The sequence below is a fragment of the Stenella coeruleoalba genome (assembly GCF_951394435.1).
Source record: "Stenella coeruleoalba genome assembly, chromosome: 4".
NCBI classification, from domain to species: Eukaryota; Metazoa; Chordata; class Mammalia; order Artiodactyla; family Delphinidae; genus Stenella; species Stenella coeruleoalba.
In genome coordinates, this window is record NC_137149.1 from 105352456 (window position 1) to 105376038 (window position 23583).

Genomic DNA, 23583 nt, shown 5'->3' on the forward strand with positions numbered 1-23583 from the left:
GTTGTGACATGTTAATGGCAAAGGAATGCCAGTCAGTAAAACTGAGTTGCATGTCTGATACAAAGTGTGCTTAAGAGTTTGTGCCTTCTTGTCTGAAAAGAAATTCTCAGGAGGTTATTTCTATGCAAAGCTTTTCTAAAAATATAATCTTTCAATCAGTTTAATTAGGGAGCAACTCCTTTTCTCTTTCTTCCAGACCTTAAGGCCGCACCAAAACTATGGGCCTAGAACTTGTTTCCCTGCGACATCTCCCTAAGAGATCTGAGCCATAGGCCTAGACAGGTCCTTGACCCAATGACTGAACATATTAGTTTTGAGGCCCTGTAGAAACTCCACCTGTATTAGGGCGCCTCACATGCATTCCATTATTTATTTGGGATTTTCCAACTGGCTTCCCAAATATATCTGAAAGTGGTGGGTGGTCCAGGTAATTTCAAAACAGACCCACTCAGAAGAGCCTTTCAGGTTTGGCAATCAATCTTGGATTTAAAGTTAATATCATCTGATTTACCTGATTGTTTAGAGCCAGTGATGGAAATTAGGGGTGACCTACTGAACAGATCAGCTGGATATTGTTCAATATGCGTAGCTATATACATGTCCTGCTTGATGCTATTAAAAAAATTACATGTTCTTTTGAATTTAATTCAGGGCAGCAAACATTTATTAGCATCCATCATGTGGAAAGCATTGTACTAGGTGCTGGGGAAGATATGGATTGTGCAAACTCATCTGTTAATATGTGAGAGACTGTGATGAATGATGTAGAGATAGAAGCCAAGTGCCGTGGAAGTATGGAGCTGGGGAGAGAGATTTAGATTTTTATTAGGATTTCTTACAAAAGAAATATAATCTCTTATGCCTTAAAGTGTAACCAGTGAATATTTCAGATATAGAAAAGCTGAATGAATTTTTCATAATTGATTTTCCATTGTTGTGTATTTAGAAAAAAGTGGAGCCGTTTGCCAGTGTTCTTAGTTTGCCATACCCATTTGTTTCAGAGACCAGTAAAGTTGCTGTATTTACAGGGGTGAGTAACCTTTGTCAACTTTTTATATCGTCTAATTTTTTTTACATATCACATTAGTCAATGATTAGAATAACTGAATGAGGGCTTCCCTGGTGGCACAGTGGTTGAGAGTCCACCTGCCGATGCAGGGGACACGGGTTCGTGCCCCGGTCCAGGAAGATCCCACATGCCGCGGAGCGGCTGGGCCCGTGAGCCATGGCCGCTGAGCCTGCGCGTCCGGAGCCTGTGGGAGAGCCGTAATGGGAGAGGCCACAACAGTGAGAGGCCCACATACCGCAAAAAAAAAAAAAAAAAAAAGAATAACTGAATGAGTAGAGTTAGAGGAAACCTTAGCATTCCTCTAGACTTATTTTCCCCACATGACGCTCAAAGCAATTAGATGACTTATTTGAGGTTGGTCCTTCTGATTAGCTTGAGAAAGAGCTAAGCCACAATGTTAACTTCATCATTATTCATCTACCATATTATGTTTCTCACAAGAAACTGAAGAGAAGTATAGAATTTATCCTACTAGCTGCTGCTTCCTACTGAAGCTCTTCAAACAAGAATAACATTGACATTAAAGCAGTTGGCCCATTTAGTGCTATGAAGACATAGAAACCACACTTTTAAAATGGTCTAGTCTGGAAAGTCAAGAAAGTCAGGGCGATAACAAGTGTAGTAATACAGCTCTTTGTCATTCTTTTTGTATTATAAACATTTGTTTATAACATATTCATGAATTTGTTTTATAAGGTGTTTTGATTCCTCTCTATCTGTCTCACTTTCAATGAAGAAATTCTTTACTCTTTTCCTAGGAAAGTAGAGAATATAGCTCTTGGAATGCCACAAAACTTGAGTAAATAAGGGAGTGATATGTTTTCACAGTAAAACCAAATGGCATGAATGGAACATATAGAAAAAAAAACCCCTAAAACTGTGCATTTTTCTTTGAATTTTCAGACAATAGGCTAAATTTTGGTTCTCATTTCTTAAATTAAAAAAATTTTACTCTTGTATATTGGTTTGATAAAATGTCTCCATTTAAATTAGCAAAACTAAATATATTTTAATCTTTTACTTTTGGAAGATGATGTATTGATAGCATTGGAGACTAAGGACCACTTGGTGGGTTCCTAATATGCCATTTTGATGTGTTTCCTCATATGTTAAGTCAAGAAACACTTTAATCACCTCTAAACTAAACTTGTTCTGGATGTAATATCTCTGATGCATCTAGTTGAAAATTGATGCACATTCCATTAAAAGTAAAAAAAAAAAAACCCAGTTTTTATTTTGAACTGTGGTATTATTTCTGACAAATACTTGAAAGCAGACTGAATTTGCTTAAAGATTGATGTTCATACTATTGTGTTTTGGTAGAATGCATCAGAGATAAAAATAGCAGAAGAAAATGGAGCTGCATTTGCAGGAGGAACTAATCTGATTCAGAAGGTACAGTATTGTTTTCATGTTCATTAGTTATAGAAATTGTTCTGTTATCTTTGCCATCTGTTGATTTATTACATGTGGAACATAACCACTCTGTTCATATCTTTTGATCAATGGTTAGTAGAGCTTTACAGAACAGGGGAAAATTTTCCTACTCTTCTGGGTCTCAAAATCAAGCTAAGAAAATACTATCCAGACTTTCTTATATTAACTATGCTTGATTTATATTGTGATTTATTTTTCTTTGCTTCCTATATGTTTGTGAGAGTTCTGTGGGTAGACTGGAAAGGGCAGTATGACTCTTTCTGGTTTTGAATGTGAGATTTGAGAGGAAGTGCAAAAGGTAGCACACATGGATATCTCTATTCACATTTTGAAGGTCGGATATTTGTTTTGCTTTCTTGGAGTGAAAAGTGTGATTTGCTTTAGTAGATCACAAAGGATAGTATCTGACCTCTATAGTATGGTACTTTTAGTTACTCTTAACTTTTACCTCCCCAACTTCATCAGTTCAAGTAATGTAGGCTTAGCATGGAGGCAAAAAAATGATTATATAGCCTGCCTTGGGAAAATAACAAAGAATTTGTGGAGCCCATTTGAAACAAAGACAACATTTTTTTTTTTTTAAAGAGGTGGGGAGGGGAATTTTCTGGTGGTCCAGTGGTTAGGACTCCTCACTTTCACCGACGAAGGAACTAAGATCCCACGTGGCCAAAAAAAAAAAAAAAAAGACGTGGGGAGAAGAGGCACATCTGTTGAATTTTGGGAGTTATTTCTGAAATACAAAAGATTTCCCTAACATTCTCTAAAATCTTCTCTTCTAAATTTAATCCTTTAGACTGTGGAATACTTATTGTTTTGTTTTTAGAACTGGAGGAAGTGATATGAAAATTTATCTTTTGTCCTGTATCCAGATTTTGATTTGGGGGAAGTTTTAACTGGACCATTAACTGGACCAAGCACAAGAGTGCTTGTAGTGTGTTTTTTTCTACCCCAGTAGTTCTCTAAATTTGGTGTGGATTCTGGAGTTTTAAGGAGAATCTCTAGAATTATTTTGGGGAGCAGAACTAATGGAAAATATGAAGAGATTGTACTTTCATACAGCTTCTAGGTCAAAGTCAGAGGGTGGTACCCAATTCTCTCTCATGTATCATAAATTTTAATTTAGTAAGATTATTAAAATTCTTTTAATATTAAAAAATAAACAATACCACATATTCTTTGGAATTTGAGAGTGTAGCTTGGACCCCAGAGTCAGAGAACGAACTATTCTTATTAAACTTGTGTACTGCCTTCCATCTGTTTTCTTCCGCAAGCATAAGAGTATCTTATAGAACAGTCATAGCAACAGTGGAGTTTGAATAGATATCTCCACTTCTTAAATGTTAAGTAAGAAGTTACTTCTCAAGAAAGAAATGGTATAGGAGCAGAAAGTATTCTGTATCATTAAGTTCATTAAATAAAATATTTTGAAAAAAGTAACCCAAATAAGGAAACCAGGTGCATTTTGAAATTATTTGGTAAGTAAAATTTTACAGGTACAGAATTTCTCTTTAGGTGCCCCACTGATGATCTATTATTAGAGGGAAAAATGCCACCTATATAAGGCATAAAAACCAATATATTCTTGCAGATTACCCCCTGGTATCTTTTAAAACTCATCCATTTTATTTTCAAAAGGTATTCAGGTTGTGAAGTAAATTCAGTACAGTTTTGTAAATAGTATCATGGCTGCAATTTTTTTTTTACACATTCTTGTATTTTTAAATTAAATATCAATACTGTTTTACTTAGTGCTTATAATAGGTAAATGTAGGATGAATTTACTGAACTTTTAGTCATTTCTTAGGTAAGACTTTATTTACTAAATTCATTTTGCTTTAATTACAATACTTGTGAAATATCACAAGTATGCTTGGTTCTGAGGGATTTTTAAATAGTTTCATTTTTACTTGTCTCTAAAGCATGCATGCTTTTCATCCATATAGTTTTATATTATTCAATGATATGACCTTAAGGTTAACTATCGCATAACTTTCAAACATAATTTTAAATTTAATTCAAAGGAACATGTTTTAGAATCAGTATTAGAAGATGTTGGAGTAGAGATGTCACATACAGTTCTTTTACATTTCAAAGTTGCCTGTGCTTTCATGTTTCTAGTGATGAGGGCCCTGGTTCTGGAACCACACTGCCTGTGTTTCAGTTCTGGGTCTGCCTCTTAAAAGTGCACAGATTGACTCGTCCTCCTTAAGCCCTCCATTTCCTTATCTGGAATGTGTGGTCAATAGTACTTTCTCTGTAGATTTATTGTAAAGACTTGGTGAACTAAACCATGTATGATGCTTAGCAGAATGCTTGGCATGTTATAAGTTCTCTTTTAAAGTAAGTTGTTATTGTTTAGGGGAGCACAGTATGTTGTTTAGGGAGTAAAGAATTTGTAAAAAGAAGAAATAGTAACAGGAAGATAAAATTCCAGAATCACACTTAATTTTGCCAGGGTCCAGGTTTTTACAGTTCAGTGTGTAACCCCAAACCAAGGCTTTGAATGACATACTGTGATAAGACTTTATGCAAAAAAATCATTGGTAAAATGTTTGTTGTCCAGGCAGTATTGTTCTAAAAAGTTGCTTCATTTTATAATCAGCTGAATTTTTAAATGGAGTATACTGTAGGAGTAAAACAATTATTTTGGGTGCCTGCCTGAATTAATTTAAAATGTCTTTTAAAAATTGAAATTATTTTCTTTGCTCTTAGAATAGAAATAGAGTATGGATAATAAACTATAAGTAAACTTGTCTTTGACCATTCCACTCCTCTCATTTTTTGGAGGCAAAGAGAATTTTGGTTTCAATTCTTTGTGAAAATAATTATAGATTCAGTTCTCCTGATGCTCCAAATTTAAGGAAACAGTGTAGTTGCTAGTGATTTGGCAGCTAGTGGTTATTAATTTTACATGTGATCTATTACAAAATTTTCAACATACTCCTTCAGTTTTGATGGACATATGAATTCAACTTTGTGGGACTGTATGAGCCGTGTACACATCAGTGATATGTTCTAGCTTGTAACACTTTGCCACACATAACGCCATGGAAGAATTAAGCCCATTAAATGTTTGTTTATTTGTTTGTTTTTAACGGATGTGGCTATTTTTAAAAGAAAACATCAGAAAATGTTTTGCTTCTGATGGTTTTTATAATTGATAAATGTGTTCAAATGATCCTTGTGGTTAAAGAATTGTGCTTAATAGCTGTTTTCTAAATTATAAGGGAAATTATTGCTACGTTAGACTTTATTTTTAGAAGGATAAAGCTTTTTATACAATCTAAGGATATCTTTTCCCCCCTGATTTTTAGATTTTGGATGATGAAATTCAACCAGACTTTTATGTAGCTGTTCCAGAAATAATGCCGGAGCTTAATCCATTAAGGAAGAAACTGAAAAACAGATTTCCTAAGCTTACTCGAAGTAAGGGAGAATTCTTTTACTATTTCAATATGCTATCAACAACTTTCTCTATATATGTTTAGTTAGAAAACAAAATTGCTAATATATGTGTAGAATAAATAATAATGTTCTGGTGTTTGAGTTTTGTGTTATATAGGAACATATGGATTTAATATTTTTTTCCTTTGGCATTAATATTGGTGATTTAATGTAATTTGAAGACCTAGTGACTTTATAATACCAGATCTTTAAATTTAGGCCATATTCTAGTTTTAAATTAGTGGAACATATTACCCACTACGTATGTTATCATCATACTATTTTATACCTCTTTATCAATATAACATGTATGCTCATTTATGTTAGCATTCAACATATATGTATGAATGCTTACTGTGTATGGTTCTGCAGTTATTTCCCTTGAGCAACTTTTCCCTTGTGGATATTTCCCCCTTATGAAACCTAGTAAGAGAAGTAAGGGTGCTACATAAATAGCCTTGTTATAAAGTATGAAGTAGTATATGATAAATTCACAAGGTGCTGTAGGTGTTCAGTAGAGGAGGAATTTATACATAGGAGGGGAAATCAGAGAAGGCACCCTGAAGGGGGTGACATTTAAACTGTACCTTGAATAATTTGGTGATCAGATTAAGGGGGATTTTATTTTAAGTGGAAAGAATCTGTTAATCATAGACACTGAAGTAAGTTAGAAATTATAGGCTACATCCCAGAAATATCAATTAGTTCTCTTTGGCTGTAGTGAATGGTACCCCTATGAAATGAAAGAGAGTATGTTGGACAGGTAGATTGATGCCATGTTGAGCAGAATCTTGAATAAGATCCTAATAAATTTGGACTTCTATTCTGTATTCAGCAGGAATCTCTTAGAAGTTTTTAAGGTGGGGGATTCTCCAGAGCTTTAATTTAGCAAGAGTTTGTAAGATGTATTGGCATGAATCGAAAGTAGATGCAGGGAGACCAGTTCAGGTGCAATTGCCAGAGACTAATAAAGGTAATGTTTAAACTAAAGTCTTCATAATGAGACTGGAGTGAAGAGGACAGATGTCAAAGATAATAGGACTTTGCACTAAGTAGTTAGGAATGGACATGTTGAGAGAGAGAAAGGGAAGAGTCAAATGATGCTGAGATTTAAACCTTGGAATCTCTCCTAATAAGTTGATGTCATTAATGGAAACAGGGAGTAGATCTGGGAAGAAAAGTAAGTTCATTTGCAGACATTGTTTCTTTTAGATGGTGCTGGATATCTGCTATAGATAGAAGTTATTTCAAATAAAATTTTATGAGGTAAAAGAGCAAGTATTTTAAAATCATTTTAGTAGATTGGTCTTCAAATTTTAACTCTAGTTGAGCTAAAAAAAATTCTTCATACATGATAGCCACTAATGCTCATCTGAATTATAGATCATGTTCTATGCTGTAAGCAAATTCAAATGTACTCTTCAGTTTTGTTGTACTAGTGTTCTGTTTATTCTTGATAGCCTGCATTGAATAACACATCCTTTTGAGATATTGGACTGAGGTTTGACACTTTTTGTTAGGGATTTCCAATACAGTAGTGTGTGTTTTCATGGAAGCACACTTACATTCTTTCCTAAGTAGGACCTGAAATTGAACATTATTTTAAAAATTAAACCAGAGTTGCAGTTGAATTTGAAAATAATTCTCATATTTTTTTCTAATTAAATTCAAGCTCAACAAAGCCAAACAATATTAAATATAGTCAATTAAAACTGAAACTGAATACTGAATATATCTGTATTCAGCTTGCTCCTCGCTTTGCACGGTTAACTGGTTTTTCACAGAAATTAATTTTGTTACCTTTGCTGCTTTATCCATTCTTTGAATAACTCTTTTGGCCTCAATTCTCTTTAGCGTTGAGGTTTCTTATTACCATTTTCATTGCAAAATTTGGGACTGAAAGGTTTTCAGATAACTTATTTCTTTATTTCAAATAAGAAAAGTTTCTTTTGAAAATGTTTATTTTTACTAGTGGGCTTTGTTTCTGCTTTCATAATGAATCATAGCTTGTGTATACCATGGTCAAGTTACCTAGGTATGTTCTCTCCGCCCAGCCTCCCCAATTTGCTTAACAAATCATCTTGGAAAACCAGGCAGACCTTTCTCCTTCCCTAACTTTTTCTTTTCAGCCCCACACGATCTGCTTAACAGCACTGGCAAAACATTTGTGTTCTTTAAACATGAAGACAAATGATTAACCTGTCAAAAATGTGAAAGCAGAATACACCAGATGTGCATTAGAACAAATGAAGCTTGTATTATGCATTTTTAGAGCTTATTCAGAATCTTGTTTAGGAACATTTGATTCCCCTTACATCCAACAAAAGACGTAGGGTAAAATAGAAATTACGTTTTGAGCAAATGGATGGAATTAAAAAACAAACAAACAAGCCCCTGCAGCTGAGCTCATTAGTTTCCCATTTTATCTTGCATTTTGTTTTTCTAGTGGGAGTGGGTGTAACCAACTTGGCTGGATTGAATGTGCACATTTTGCAGCATGTTTAATGCTGCAGTTTTATTTGTTTTATTTTAATTGCTTACGTAACTATAGGCAAGTTCTCTATTTTTCCAGTGCACATTTGGCTTGTTTTCTGAGTATTTCTTTTTTATCTTATTAAAAAAACGACATTAAAACTTGCTTTTTAAAATTTCTTGGAAGAAATTGGCCTTCATTTTGCGTGTCAACTTAGCTTTTTTTTCTCCACAATACAAATGCCCTCTGAAATTCTTTCATATCTAATATAGATACATCTTATTGATATTTTTTGATTTTCTTTATTCCTAATCTTATTTTTTAGCATTTACTAAACAAAAAATACTAGTATGAAAAATATCTTGACTTAATGGAATCAGTTTTCTATTACGCATATTAAGCCATAGTAGGTACTATGACGTATGTGGAAATAGTTGAATTCTTTTAAAGCATGCTAAGTTGTTGGCAGGTAAGGGATATAATTAGAAAACTGGACCCACTACTGTGTGTTCCTCTTAACACATAGTTCTTAGGATTGAACATCAGTGCTCCAGCTGGAGTCTTGTCAAAAGGATATTCCCGCAGACTTGTCCAAAGAGTATTCACATCTACTGAGTAGGACACGGCTTTCTGTATGGAAGTTGGTATTGTATCATATTTGAGAGTAATGGATATAAAATTATTGAAATCTAATGTAAATTATTTTTAACTCATAGATTGACATGCTGTACTTCAGAGTATTGCTTGCATTATTGAAACAATTTGATTATATAAAGAAAAATGCTAAAACACCGGGAATTTTTGCAGGGTAACCAATTTGAAATTTTTCTAAATTTCCCTCTCTCATGTGCTAGTTTAAAAACTATGTGTAAAAGACTCCAATGATGATTAGGTATGATTATAATTATTATAGATGAATTATTGATATATTACAGCTGATTCTGTTGCTCTCCTTCATTTCCCTTACTCCAGCCATAGTGGCCTCTTTGCCCTTCTTTATATGCACTAAGTGTTCTTCCTTCTCAGGTCTTTGGACTCATTGTCCCATCTGTCTGTAATGCTTTTTGCTAATTTGCCTGGCTCACATTCTTATTCAAATATCACATTAAACAGAGAGCCCTTCTGTAACCATCCTATATAAAATATTAATCTCCACTTCCCATTATCATCGGATTTCTCATTATTGTGGGTTTTTTTTGGCTGCGTTGGGTCTTCATTGCTGTGTGCAGGCTTTCTCTAGTTGCGGTGAGCGGGGACTAGTCTTCATTGAGGTGTGCAGGCTTCTCACTGTGGTGGCTTCTCTTGTTGCAGAGCACGGGCTCTAGGGCATGCGGGCTTCAGTAGTTGTGGCGCACAGGCTTAGTTGCTCTGCAGCATGTGGGATCTTCCTGGACCAGGGCTTGAACCTGTGTCCCCTGCATGGGGAGGCAGATTCTTAACCACTGTGCCACCAGGGAAGTCCCCATGTATTTTTTTGAATTATAGTTTTGTCTGGATATATGCCCAGGAGTGGGATTGCTGGATCATATGGTAATTCTATTTTTAGTTTTTTGAGGAACCTCCATACTGTTTTCCATAGTGGCTGTATATAATGAGATTTTCATATTGACTTATCATGGGAAGAGCTGCTGGAGACACACTGAGAGTGGTGTGTCTCTAGTGGTATATTCCTTATTGTATTTCTTACCCTTCAAATAAATCACATTTTCTAGGTACACAATTGAAATTTTTTCAGGTTAAGTTTTGGTATTGTGGAATATTAGAAGTATGTGTGCAACTAGAGATTATCATACTAAGTGAAGTAAGTCAGAAAGAGAAAGACAAATACCATATGATATCACTTATTTGTGGAATCTAAAATATGACACAAATGAACCTGTCTGTGAAACAGAAACAGAATCAGGGACATAGAGAGTAGACTGGTGGTTGCCAAGGGGGAGAGGGATGGGAGAGGGTTGGATTGGAAGTTTGGAATTAGCAGACGCAAACTGGTATATATATAATGGATAAACAACAAGGTCCTACTGTACAGCACAGGGAACTATATTCAATATCCGGTGATAAACCATAATGGAAAAGAATATATATATGTATAACTGAGTCACTTTGCTGTAGAGCAGTAGTTAACACAACATTGTAATTCAACTATACTTCAATAAAAAACAAATTTAAAAAAGTTTAAAGTAAAACTAAAAAATATATGTTATTTTATGTGTTGAATTTGAGTTAAAATGTTAATGATTAAAGATTAAGAACGTATAGTTTATGTTTGGAGTCTCCTCCATGGTCCTTTGAAAATTCTTAGTTTTTACCTTGATTCCTTTTTTCTCCTTTCTTTAATTCAGTTGCATCTTTTTTTCCACCCTAATGGAGGACAAAGTGACATTCGAATCCAATAAAGTCTCAATTCTTAACTCTTTCTTCCTGCCAGCTTCTGTAACCATTTGTGCAGCAATGAGCTGCTTCCAGATTGTACCACTCACTGAGGTATTATTTCTACTGCTAGATCTTGCTACTTTTCTAGTTCCTTCCCTTCTTTATGGTAAGGCAGGTCAGACAAATTTCACACAAAGTAAAAAGTTCTTCAAAGATTTCAAGACTCCACTGTCAGCTTTTATCATGTGTTATTTCATAGGTTTTATTTTAATTTGTCATCAGTGTTTCTAAAGTATAAGCATCATCATTGTATATACTTATTTATTAGTTATTTATTACTGTACAACAGTATCACAAATTTAGTGGCTTAAAACAACACACATTTACTATGTCAGCTTCTGTGTGTCAGGAATATGTATACAGCTAAGCTAGGTTCTCTGCTTCAGGGTCTCATAAAGCTACAATCAAGGTGTCAGCTGGGGCTGTGATTTTATCTGAGACTTGACTGGGGAAAGTTCCCTTCCAGATTCATGTGGCTTTTTGGCAGAATCCAGTTCCTTGCAGGTTTCTGGACTGAAGATCTCAGTTTCTTGACCCATGGCTCTCCATATGCCCTCACAACATTGTAGCTTGCTTCTTCAAAGCCAGTAGGAAGAGAGACTCCCCCAAGATAGGCATTGCAGTTTTATGTAATGTAATCAGGTATGCATAATCATACTGTCTCTTGCTTAGAAGCACGTTGCAACTCTCATCCATATGCAAGGGGAAGGGATAACACAAAGGCATGAACACCAGGAAATGGGCCCCCCTAAAGGCTCTCTGCCACAAATCATTTTTTATATCTTAACTTGGTTGAATGTTTCTCTCTTTTTTTTTTTTTTTTTCTCTTTTGCGGTACGCGGGCCTCTCACTGTTGTGGCCTCTCCCGTTGCGGAGCACAGGCTCCGGACACGCAGGCTCAGCAGTCATGGCTCACGGGCCATTCTCCCAGACCGGGGCACGAACCCGTGTCCCCCGCATCGGCAGGCGGACTCCCAACCACTGCGCCACCAGGGAAGCCCTGAATGTTTCTCTTACTCAGTAATTTTTGCTACTTGTTTAGATGTAATGGTAACTTTGGATTTTCTCCTTTTCTAACCAGATTCCATTGGCCGAGACATCCCCAAAATGCTTGAATTATTTAAAACTGGACATGAAATTAAGGTAGATGAAGAAAGGGAGAACTTTCTGGAGACCAAAATAGGAACAGTAAGTTATAGTGAAAATTATTCAGTAACCCCTTTTATTTTTTGCTTAAGTGATTCATTAATAATTTATAACATACCAGCCCTTTGAACTTGTCCTTGTCAGTAGCATTAGAAGTGGCACTAAATATATACATAGATAATTTTTTTTATGAGTTGAATTCATAAATTTTAGTGGTGCTTTAGAATTCCTTCTTTTCTAGAGTTATGTGCCACTCTCTGACATTTACTTGTACTTTGCCTTATTAGTCTATTCTATGTTATTTTTGCTAATATTTTAAGCATTTTGGGAGTTGGGTCTAGATCTTACATGTACCTTATAGAGTATTGCATAATGCTGAGTCCATAGTAAGTATTTAATGCTACTTTAATGGAATTGAGTAATTTGCTTTATTTTAATGAATTGTTTCTGATTATCCCTGCTTGTGTTTTAAAAGCTGTTTGCCCACTTATAGAAGATGCTGGAAATTAATTTCCAAAGCCATTTTTGGGATACTAATATAGCTAAATCAGATTTTTATAGGACTGTGTTTCAAAAGATATAGTTTTTTGCCAATATTTCTTAATCCTACAGAATTTCTAACGTGCCTATTTAATGTATGTAATTTTTTCCTGTGCAGTAACTATAGGAATAATAATAATATTGTTAGCCGAATTTAAACAGTGCCTACCAAGTGCTAGGTACTATTCCAGACATTTTTCATATATTCTGTCTTTTAATCCTGAACCCTATAAGAGGTAAATTATCATCTGTAATTTATAGGTGAAGGGATGGAAGCCCAAAGAGGTTAAGTAATTTTTCCAGTGTCTCACAGCTAGTATGAGGCATACTTGGTATTTACACCTTGGGAGTCTCCTCAAGAGTCCAGGCTCTTCAGCCTGTCTTGCCTCATGACTGGGGTTATTTGAAGAGCTATTATTCCTCCTCCCATCCTACTCCTGAGAGCAATTCTGCATTATAGCCCACCACTGGTAGTCCAAACTCATTGAGCTGTACCTATTGTAAATCATCAGAAATATATAAAAGGAACTTATCTAGTTTTATGGAAGGAAAACTTGCTTTAGAAAGGGGGCAAAGCAAGTTTAATCCAGTCAGGGATTGGGAAACCCCCCTTCGCCTTCATTATCATCAAAGCTTAGCTCTAATTCAGTTGGCGTTGAGCTCTGCTTGAATCTGATGTTGGAATTTCCTTGTTCCCAAAAGGCCCTTGGCAGTGTGTCTTGTTTCTCAGGGATGGCAACATTGCAATGTGAAACACAAACAGAAAACCAAATACAAATTTTAAGAGACTATTCTAGAGCTGTAGAGACTTGGGCTTGAATACCTGTTCTGGTACTTAAGGGATGGCAGATTTTAGACAAGTTTCTTTTCTTCTTTTTTTTAAATGTTTCTTTAATTGAAGTATGGTTGATGTACAATATTGTATAAGTTACAGGTGTACAATATAGTGACTCACAATTTTTAGAAGTTATAATCCATTTATAGTTATTATAAAATGTTGTTTGTATTCCCCATGTTGTACAATATATCCTGGTAGCTTATTTTATATGTAATAGTTTGTTCCTCTTAACCCCTTACTCCTATATTGCCCCTCCTCCCAAACAAGTTTCTTAATGTTGTGTGTCTCAAATTTCCTCATCTATAAAATTTATATAGTAATATCTATTTCACAATGTGGTATCAAAGATTAAATAAAATTTTAGAATGATAACACCTATTGTTACTGTTTTAGTTGGTCTGTTTAGGTCTGTAAAGTATCTTTATAAGACTCTTTCTTCCTAGATGTATCTTTTTTCTTAAGTAATGTTTTCAGTATATTGAGTAGTGTTAATAGTTTATATAGATCCTAACTCAGTGTATAAGAAACAATGGCATCTCATTCATTCTTTTTAACAAATACCATAGTGATTAAGACATGGGCTCCAGACCAGACTACCTGGATCTTTTAGAGATATAATGCTTTTTCTTAATGAAAAAGAAATTAATCTGTGTGTCTCAAGAGAATCTTTTCTGAGTACTATTTAAATAGTATAGTATAGTAGGAGGTTAAGAGAATGGGTTTTAGATTCAAACGTGTGGATTCAAATCCTAGTTGCAGATTAGAACTGTGTTACCTTGCTCTCTGAGCCTCAGTTTTCCCCCATTCCCCATTTTCCCTATATGTAAAATGATGTTGATAATGATATATACTTTCTAGATTAGGAAGGAGTAGATGAGATAATGACCTAATAACTATTAAACAGAATTCTACTTCTGGCTAAGATGGAGTAACAGGGACCTGATTTACTCTCCCACCTAAAGCAATTAGCATTACCTTGATACCAAAACCAGACAAAGGAAATGACAGTCCAGCATCATTCATGAATGCAGATATTAAAATTATAAACTAAACTTTAGCAAATAGAATCCAGCAATGTGTAAAAAGAATAGCATATCATGATGAGTAGGGCTTATCCTAGGAATTCAAGGTTAGTTTAACATTCAACAATCAATCATTATAATTTACCACATTAACACACTAAAAATCAAAAGTCATGTGATCATCTCAGTAGATACAGAGAAAACATTTGACAGAATCCAACACTTGTTCCTGACTAAAATGTCTCAGAAAACTAGGAATAGAAGTTAATGTCCTCAACCAGAAAAAGGGCATCTAAGAAAAAGCAACAGCTGATATCATAGTGATGAAAGGCTGAATGCTTTCCTCCTAAGATCAGGAACAAGATAAGGATATCCACTCTCACCACTTCTGTTCAGCATTAATCTAGGGATTCTAACTGGTGTAGTCAGGCAAAAAAAAGAGGCAGCAGATTAGAAAGGAAGAAGTAAAACTCATTTTTCAAAGGATGACATGATCTAGATACTAGAACAAGGAAGTGAGTTAAGTAAGTTGAAGGATACAAGATCAATATACAGAAATCAGTTTGCTTCTATATAACAGCAATGAACATTTACAAATTAAAATTTAAAACTAAGGAATACCATTTATAGTGGTATTAAAACATATGAAATACTTAGGGATAAATCTGACAAAAGATGTGAAAGATCCATACACTGGAAACTTCAAAACATAGTGGAGAGAAATTAAATAAAGAAGATCTAAATAAATGATGGAATGAATCATGTTCAGGGATTAGTAAACTTAATATTGTTAAGGTGTCAATTATCCCCAAAGTAATGTATAGATTCAGTACATTCTCAGTCAAAATCCCATTAAGGTTTTTTGTAGAATTGACATGATTCTAAAATTCATGTGAACATACAAAGGATCTAGACTAGCCAAAACATCTTTAACAAAAGACAAAGTTGGAGGTCTATCTGATTTCAAGATTTATAAAGCTACAGGAATTAAGACAATGGGATGTTGATGTCAAAAGAGACAAAACAATCAATGGAGCAGAATAGAGTCCAAAAAAAAAAAGGACAAAACATATATGGACAACTGATTTAAAACAAGATGCAAAAGCATTTTTAATGGCGAAACAAGTCTTTTCAACAAACGACACTGGAACAATTAGATATCTGTATCTGATAAAATGAACTTTGATCCACACTTCATACCATATATAATTACCTCAAAATGTGTCAAAGACCTAAATGTAAAGCTTAAAATTATAAAACTTCTGGAAGAAAATGTTGGGTCAGGGAGTAATTTCTTAGATATGACACCAACAGCATGATCCACAAAAGAACAAATTGATAAATTGTACTTTTTAAAAATTGAAAGCTTTTTCTCTTTAAAAGATACTGTTAAGAAAATGAAAAGGTAAACTGCAGATTGGGATAAAATATTTGTAAATCATCTGTCTGATAAATCCACGATATATAAAGAACTCTTAAAACTCAACAATAAAACAATCCAGTTTTAAAAATCAAAAGATTTGAACACAACTCACTAAGGGGTGACAAACACACGGCAGACAAATGACAAACATATTGAAAGATGCTCAACATTATTGTTGTTAAGGAAATACAAATTAAAATCACAATGAGATATCATTACACATGTATTGGAATGACTAAAATTAAAAAGACTGATCATACCAACATTGGTGAGGATGTGGAGCGACTGGAATGTTCATATGCTGCTGTGGGAATGTAAAATGATGCAACCTCTTTGGCAAACAATTTGGTAGATTAAGAAGTTTAATACCCACCTACTATATGATCCTACTACTTCACATTTAGATATTTACTCAGGAGAAGTGGAAACGTATGGTTATGCAAAGATTTGTAAACAAATGCTTATATCAGATTTATTTGTAATAGCCAAAACCCAGAAACATTTCACGTGTCCATTGACAGGTGAATGTATAAACAAACTTTGTTATGTCTATACAATTGAATATTCTTTAATACAGTAATAAAAAGAAACAATTGATGCATGCTTTAACATGAATGAATTTTTTAAAAATCATGCTGAATGAAAGAAGCCAGACAAGAAAGAGTACATACTGTGTGATTCCATTTATGTAAAATTCTGGCAAATGCAAAGTAATGTATAGTGACAGAAACTAGACTGGTAGTTGCCTTGGAGACAAGGTGGCTGGGATGGGGTGGGGGAGGAGGGATTACAAAGGAGCACAAGGAATTTGGGGGATGATTGACATGTTTGTTATCCTGACTGGTGATGGTTTGAGTGTATACATATGTCAAAACTTAATAAATTGACACTTTAAAAATGTGCAACATATCCCTTGCAATACTGTTTAGCAATAAGAAGGAACAAACTATGGATACATGCTATGATGTGGACGAACCTCAAAAACATGCTTAGTGAAAGAAAGCAGATGCAGAAACCACATTTATGTGAAATGTCCAAAAAAAGGGTGAAACTGTAAAGACAAAAAGTAGATTAGTGGTTGCCTAGGGTGAGGGGTTGGGAGGAAACAGGCATTCACAGTAAATGTGCCTCAGGGATCATCAGTTTTAAAACTGATTTATGGTGTTGGTTGATAAACGTACTAAAAAATCATTGAATTATAAATTAGAAAATGGTGAATAATGTAATATGCAAAATATGCCTCTATAAAGTTATCAAGTATACCTCAATAAAGTTGTTGAAAAAGGAATAAAAATCTGTCTACAATTGTATCTAATACAATATAACTATTCCATAAAAATATTTATTTTTATAATTATCAGAGGTAACAGATTTTTTTAAAAGATTTCAAAGAAAGTAATATATCTTCCTTAAAAGTTGGCGATTTCCACGAGTGATGTTATTCTTATTACATTGTTGGAAATACTAAAGGTTTATTTTTGTTGTTGCTTTGTTTCTGTTGTTGCCACCTGTATGATACAAGGATTTGATTTAGAATGAGTGTGCAGATGAAGGGGCACTGACAGCATTACATGCCCATTCAGGGTCCGCCTCATTTTGGATAAAAGGGGGCTATCCAGAGCAGGGTCAACAAACGATGTTCGGCCATGGGCCAAATCCAGTTGTGGCCTGTTTTTTTTTTATAACCTGTGAACTAAGAATGTCTTTACAGTTTTAAATGGTTTTAAAAAGCAAGCAAAACAAAGAATTTGCAGAGATTATATGTGGCCTACGAAGCTTAAAATATTTACTGTCTGGATCTTTAGAGAAAAGTTTTGCTGACTCCTAATCTAGAAAGATGTTTTGAGGGAGAGTGAAATGTATTAGTTTTGTGTTTTTATTTGCCTGTATGGGAGAGACTATCTTACTTTAGTTAAATCACCTAGAATTCCCTTGTTATAATTCTGTACTGCCACATTGCTTCAGGATCCAGTTCTAATACTGCTGTAATGTGAAATTGCTCTTGAGTAGTTTAAGCTGGTTTTTCTTCTGTATCAAAGTGATAAATACAATCAGTTGAATGATCTTTCTTAATTATCTGACTTGAGGATTAGCATCTTGGGTATTAGAACTCAACCAATAATGCCTTTGTATATCAGAACTCAACCACTAATGCCTTTGTATATCAGAACTTCACTAATGCTCTTATAGCCAGCCAGTATCTAACATTTGTCCGCATTACTTGCAGGTAAATTAGTTTCCTTCTTAATCTTTCCTACCATTTGTACCTATAGTTTACATATTCATGAAATTGTTTATGTCTGCCCGCACTATCAGATAAAATACTCATATCAGTGAAAATGTCATTCAGATGATATATTGAACATCATGCTGACAGAACAGACTATTGTTGGAATATTTTATTTTTCAGTCTCTTATATTGCTGTTATGTAATCACCATTTATTTTCTCTCTTGGCATGAAGAATAAGTTGGTTGGGATAAAAGTGAGTTGCTAGGTGATCAGATTCAAGGGAAATGTCTTAAAGCATAAAACTAAAAATAAAGTTTACAGGGGAGAAAAAGCACATTTCTTCAACTGGACCTTAAGTTTTTTAAAAATGTAAATTATGACTCTTTCCACGAAATAGAAATGAAACTAAGGCAGATTCTCAAAAAATGAAATTGAGACATAATATGTCTCAGTATATATATTCTAAATGGCAGTTTAATTTCAGGTAGTAATTAGATAATTTACAAATGATTAATCTGAGTTTAATATTTAGAAAACAATATCATAGTAATAATTCTGCTGCCCAGATAAACCTGTTGACATTTTAAAATTTTCAAATTAAAGTATTCACTTGGTTAAATTAAAGCGGTTTACAAAACTGTATAAAGGAACACTAAATCCCATCTGTCTGCAATTGTTTTCTTATGGAACTCCTATTAATAGTTTTATCTTGTGCTTCCAGAAATGTTACAGCCTAAACACCCTTGTAAAAATATATATTATATATGGTGAATCAGTATTTTATTTTATAAAAATTTAATTTACACTAAACTTTTCAAACAGTCCTTAAAAGTAATATTGAAAGCGAAAATTTTCATTCCTGGGATTTCACAAATGAGAGTCAGAGTTAAAAATCTTGTCCTTTATTCATTATAAGAATGTTTAGTCAGGTGTATATTTTGACATTACACAAAAAAACTAAACAGTGTCCAGATATTATAGCAGAAACCTGCCAGAATAAAGACTTTGAAGTAATTTTCAAAGGGTGTCTGTTAGTATTTTATAACATACCACAAATCCATTTTATGTCAGCTATGAGGCTCTCAGAAACATGCTTTGTTTTTTCTCAGTGATAGATTGCTTGTTTGATTTAAGAATCTTGGCCTCCAGCCTACTTTTCCAGATCACTTGTAAGTGTAATTGTAAGCCAGTAAGATTGGTTTTCTTAACTTGTCCTTTATTATAAGGTAAAAGTTCTTTCCAAGTTTCTATTAATGTTGACTTTCCCATTTTACAGAGGCACACATAATATCATTATATTTGTCAAAAACTAAAATGTTCTCTCTCTCTCCCTTCTTTCACTTTTGTTAATATTGACTGCTTCACATATTTTTGTTTTGTTTTGTTTTTGTTTTGCGGTACGCGAGCCTCTCACTGTTGTGGCCTCTCCCGTTGTGGAGCACAGGCTCCGGACGCGCAGGCTCAGCGGCCATGGCTCACGGGCCCAGCCGCTCCGCGGCATGTGGTATCTTCCCGGACCAGGGCACGAACTCGTGTCCCCTGCATCGGCAGGCGGACTCTTAACCACTGTGCCACCAGGGAAGCCCTGCTTCACATATTTTAAAATCAAAGGTGATAGTGTTGTTAGGTTTCATTTGCTGAGAGTGGTGGAGATCAAGAGACAGAACTTTTCACTAGGAAAAAAAATTCTACACTTGTAAAATACGGTACATTAGGACTTGTAGTAGGGAGCATTTATCAAGAAGAAAGGACATGAACTGTAGTTTAAAGGAAGATTTGGAATGTGCCTATTTGATGTATTTAACCTATCATAGTATTTCTTACCATAATAAATTATGACTCTCATGGCCTATTATATATACTCCTAAAAGAGCCTGTAAAATTTGACCCATGTTTCTGTATATATGTTTTCAAGTAGCAGCTAACTTTTATGTCTGAATCCAGTTCAATAGAATCTCACATATGTAGAAATAGTTACTGTAGTTTTCATGGGTTTTAGACTTTGATTTTCAAATCAAGTCTAACCTAGAAATCTTCTGGGATTAATAAAGTTAGATAAAGTTTGAGGATAAAAATGTAGATTTGTGTTATAATGCACAATGGACCTTTTAAAGGGTGCAGTGTACTATAAAATCTACTCAGTTTCAGATCATTTTTTGTAGTTTTGGCCCCTTTATAAGTGCTTTGGTGTCAGCACAGAAACTTAGTGGGATTTTCCACACTTTCAAAAGAATGTTTAGTGAGGACCTGCTATATTTCCAATCAACATTTTTTTTTAATTGAAGCTGATATTTATGCAGATATTTGAGTTAGAATATGATTGAAATCCACATAAAGCCATTTATCTAGGGAAATACTACTTCACATTTCACTTTATAGAACATTAAAAATGAATAAGTACAAAGAAGAATGACTTCTGCATACCAGCTTTTATATTTACACAATTAAAACATCTACATATTTTTATTCTTAAATGCTTACAAAATCTCTATAGGATCATGTCCAATCAACTTTTTCTGTTTAATTTTTCACTTCAAAGTAATTCAAGTATACATGTACATGTATACTTTTAAAGTATACATGTATACTTTATACTTTTTAAAGCTTACATGTAAGCTTTTAAAAATGACTTTTCACTGTAATATTTTCTGAAACACCATAAAATCAGGAATCTTGATGATCTATCTTCATTTTACCTTAGAGCATTGGGGACTCCTTGGTTCATAGTACTTTAGAAAAGAAAATCTAAAGAGAAATTAAATCATATTCATAACATTTTAGGTAAGAAAATAATGAAACATTACATATTTTCTTGGAATTTATTGCTTAATAAAGCTTAGTTAAGCTCTTACTTGAAAGAGCTTAAGCTCTTATTTTTAAATACCCTCAATGTCAGCATATCTTTTTCCTCAGTTTTTTATTTTGCAAAATTTTAAATGAATGGAAAGGTTGAAAGAATAGTATAACAAACACCTATATACTCATCACCTAGATTCACCAATTTTGTCACATTTGCTTAGAAAAACTAGGATAAGTAGTTTGCTTAGAGAAAATAGTAGATATTCTTTTATATTTTCTAAACCACTTAAAATTAAGTTGCAGACATCATAACACTTCATTCATCATAACACTTTTATTTGCATATAAAATACGCAAATATTTTATATGCATAATTTATATGTATAGCCTAAGAATAGGACATTCTTCTGTATATGTTTTTTTTAATTTATTTTATTGAAGAATAGTTGATTTACAATGTGTTAATTTCTACTGTACAGCAAAGTGATTCCGTTATACATATATATACATTCTTTTTCCTATTCTTTTCCATTATGGTTTATTGCAGGATATTGAATATAGTTCCCTCTGCTATCCTGTGTATGTTTTTTAAAGTACTTTTGTTTTTTAGTGTAGTTTGTAGAATTTATTGCTATTTTTTTCTATTTATAAATTATTGATTTGCTTTTTCTTTATTATATTATCTTGAGATTTGTTTTGTTTTATAATTTTCTAAGTTTTATATGAGGTTTGTGAGGTTCTTTTTTTCTTAATAAGAGTTTAAATTTGTGAATTTGCCTCTAATTACATGTTTGATATTTAGTTTTCTTGTCATTATTTTCTAAATAATCTGCCGTGGGACTTTTTATTCTTATTTGGGAGAGTATTTTTAAATTTTGGAACCTTTTTTAACTTTTAAAATTTTTACTATATTCTAGTTTGACTGCCTTATGGTTGAAGACTGCATCCTTTTTAGTTTCTACTTTTAAACAATTCCTCGAGACTTTCCTTGTGGCCCATAGTATAAGATTAATATTCTTTTTCCAAGTATCACATGGACACTTGAAAATAACATGTGCTCTGAGGCTTCCAGGTAAAGATGGATTGAATGCATACCACAGTAGTAACTGATTAGAAAATGTCAAATCTTAAGTCAGCAATGGAGAAAGCCAAAATATTAATATAAGTTAAATTTCAGGATCTTTAAAAAGGCTAGGATCTGGCTCTAGATACCTCTGGAACTGAGTGTTAATGGTATGTGTGGGGATGGGGCAAGAACCTTCTGAAATAGGATTAGTTGAAAACTCTTGAAGAGTTTTACATATTTCATGACCCTGGGTAACTGCCCTTTCCCATGCTAGCAGATGGTGGGAAAGATTAAAACAAAGGTCTCTTACTGGGGGAGATCAGGAGTTGAGAAAATTGAAAACAGGGAGATTAAGTGAATATATGTATATGGAATGTTGAGAAATCCTTCCCTCCTCCCCACCCAGTCCTCTTCCCTTACCTTGCTCTCAGAATTCTGGCCACCAATCTGGGCAGGAGATTAGATGAGGATTAATTCAAGAATAATTATAATAGGCTTTTGAGCAGCTTTGTAATATTTTCCTTCCCATTTGAACATTCATGGTGGTTTTACTTCTTCAGTCTCTGGATGAAGAAGTAGTTCATTTCTGGTACTTTGATGAAAATTGACATGATTTAAAAATAATTGTTATTATTTGTAGGGTTTTTTTTTTTTCCGGTACGCGGGCCTCTCACTGTTGTGGCCTCTTCAGTTGCGGAGCACAGGCTCCGGACGCGCAGGCTCAGCGGCCATGGTTCACGGGCCCAGCTGCTCCGCGGCATGTGGGATCTTCCCGGACTGGGGCATTCCCGGACCGGGGCATGAACCCCTGTCCCCTGCATCGGCAGGCGGACTCTCAACCACTGCACCACCAGGGAAGCCCTATTTTTTCCTTCTTTTAATAGCTCTCTGAAGTTTTTCTTTTCTACTTTATTTTTCCATATCTCTTTTTTTTTTTCTCTCCTCTACTCTTCCCTACCTCCTTGTTCATCCACCTACATGTTGGAAAGACATGAAAAATAGAATTAAATTTATGGGAAAATTAATGTGAATTAGTTGAAAGTGAATACCACAGACTAGTTTTAACTTTGATAACATAGAGTATCTAATCCAAAAATGTTGCTTGATAGATGCTGCCTCAGTTAATTATACTATATAATTAACAAATCAGTGGTTTATATTAAACAGTGTTTTTAATGTAAATGTTCTCTAAAGATGTTTAAATATTTTCATGTAATCTCAATTCACATTCATTATATCACATCATTACATCATATTCATTACATTCACATTCATTACATCATAAAACTTTTAAAACATATTTGACAGTCTTTGAATTATTACTAATTCCAAATTAGTGGTGTCAGTAAGTTTATTTGGAAATATTGATTCCTCCTGTGAGTGGAGTCCTACTTTTCCTATTTATTTTCTTATGTCACAAGACAGATTCCTACTAGTATCCTGTGAAATCAACTTAAGTAAATAAAAGAGTAAAGTATTCTAAAGAAACTATACTTTCAAAATATGTATGCCACTTGTTCTGCTTTGATTTAGAAACTATTGCTATTTCTTTTAATTTATTAATATTGAATTAGAACATAAATTCTTAAATAATTTGGATTGAGGAAGACTTCTAAAAACTGCATTAAATATAATTGAAATTTTGAAGAACATCTTTTA

General features: G+C 33.9%; 1 protein-coding gene across 5 annotated transcripts in view; it reads left to right on the forward strand.

Annotated features, from left to right (window-relative positions):
- MRPL1 (mitochondrial ribosomal protein L1) overlaps positions 1-23583 on the forward strand; it is a 101155-nt gene that overhangs the window by 51465 nt on the left and 26107 nt on the right. For all 5 annotated transcript variants that reach the window (XR_013828091.1, XM_079919785.1, XM_079919786.1 and 2 more), the window contains 4 exons: positions 947-1030; positions 2393-2464; positions 5821-5932; positions 11941-12047. Coding sequence is in view for 4 of the 5 variants with exons in the window: in XM_079919785.1 (XP_079775911.1) it covers positions 947-1030; positions 2393-2464; positions 5821-5932; positions 11941-12047 (375 nt within the window). In the remaining variant the exon portion in view is untranslated. The remainder of the gene's footprint in view (positions 1-946; positions 1031-2392; positions 2465-5820; positions 5933-11940; positions 12048-23583) is intronic.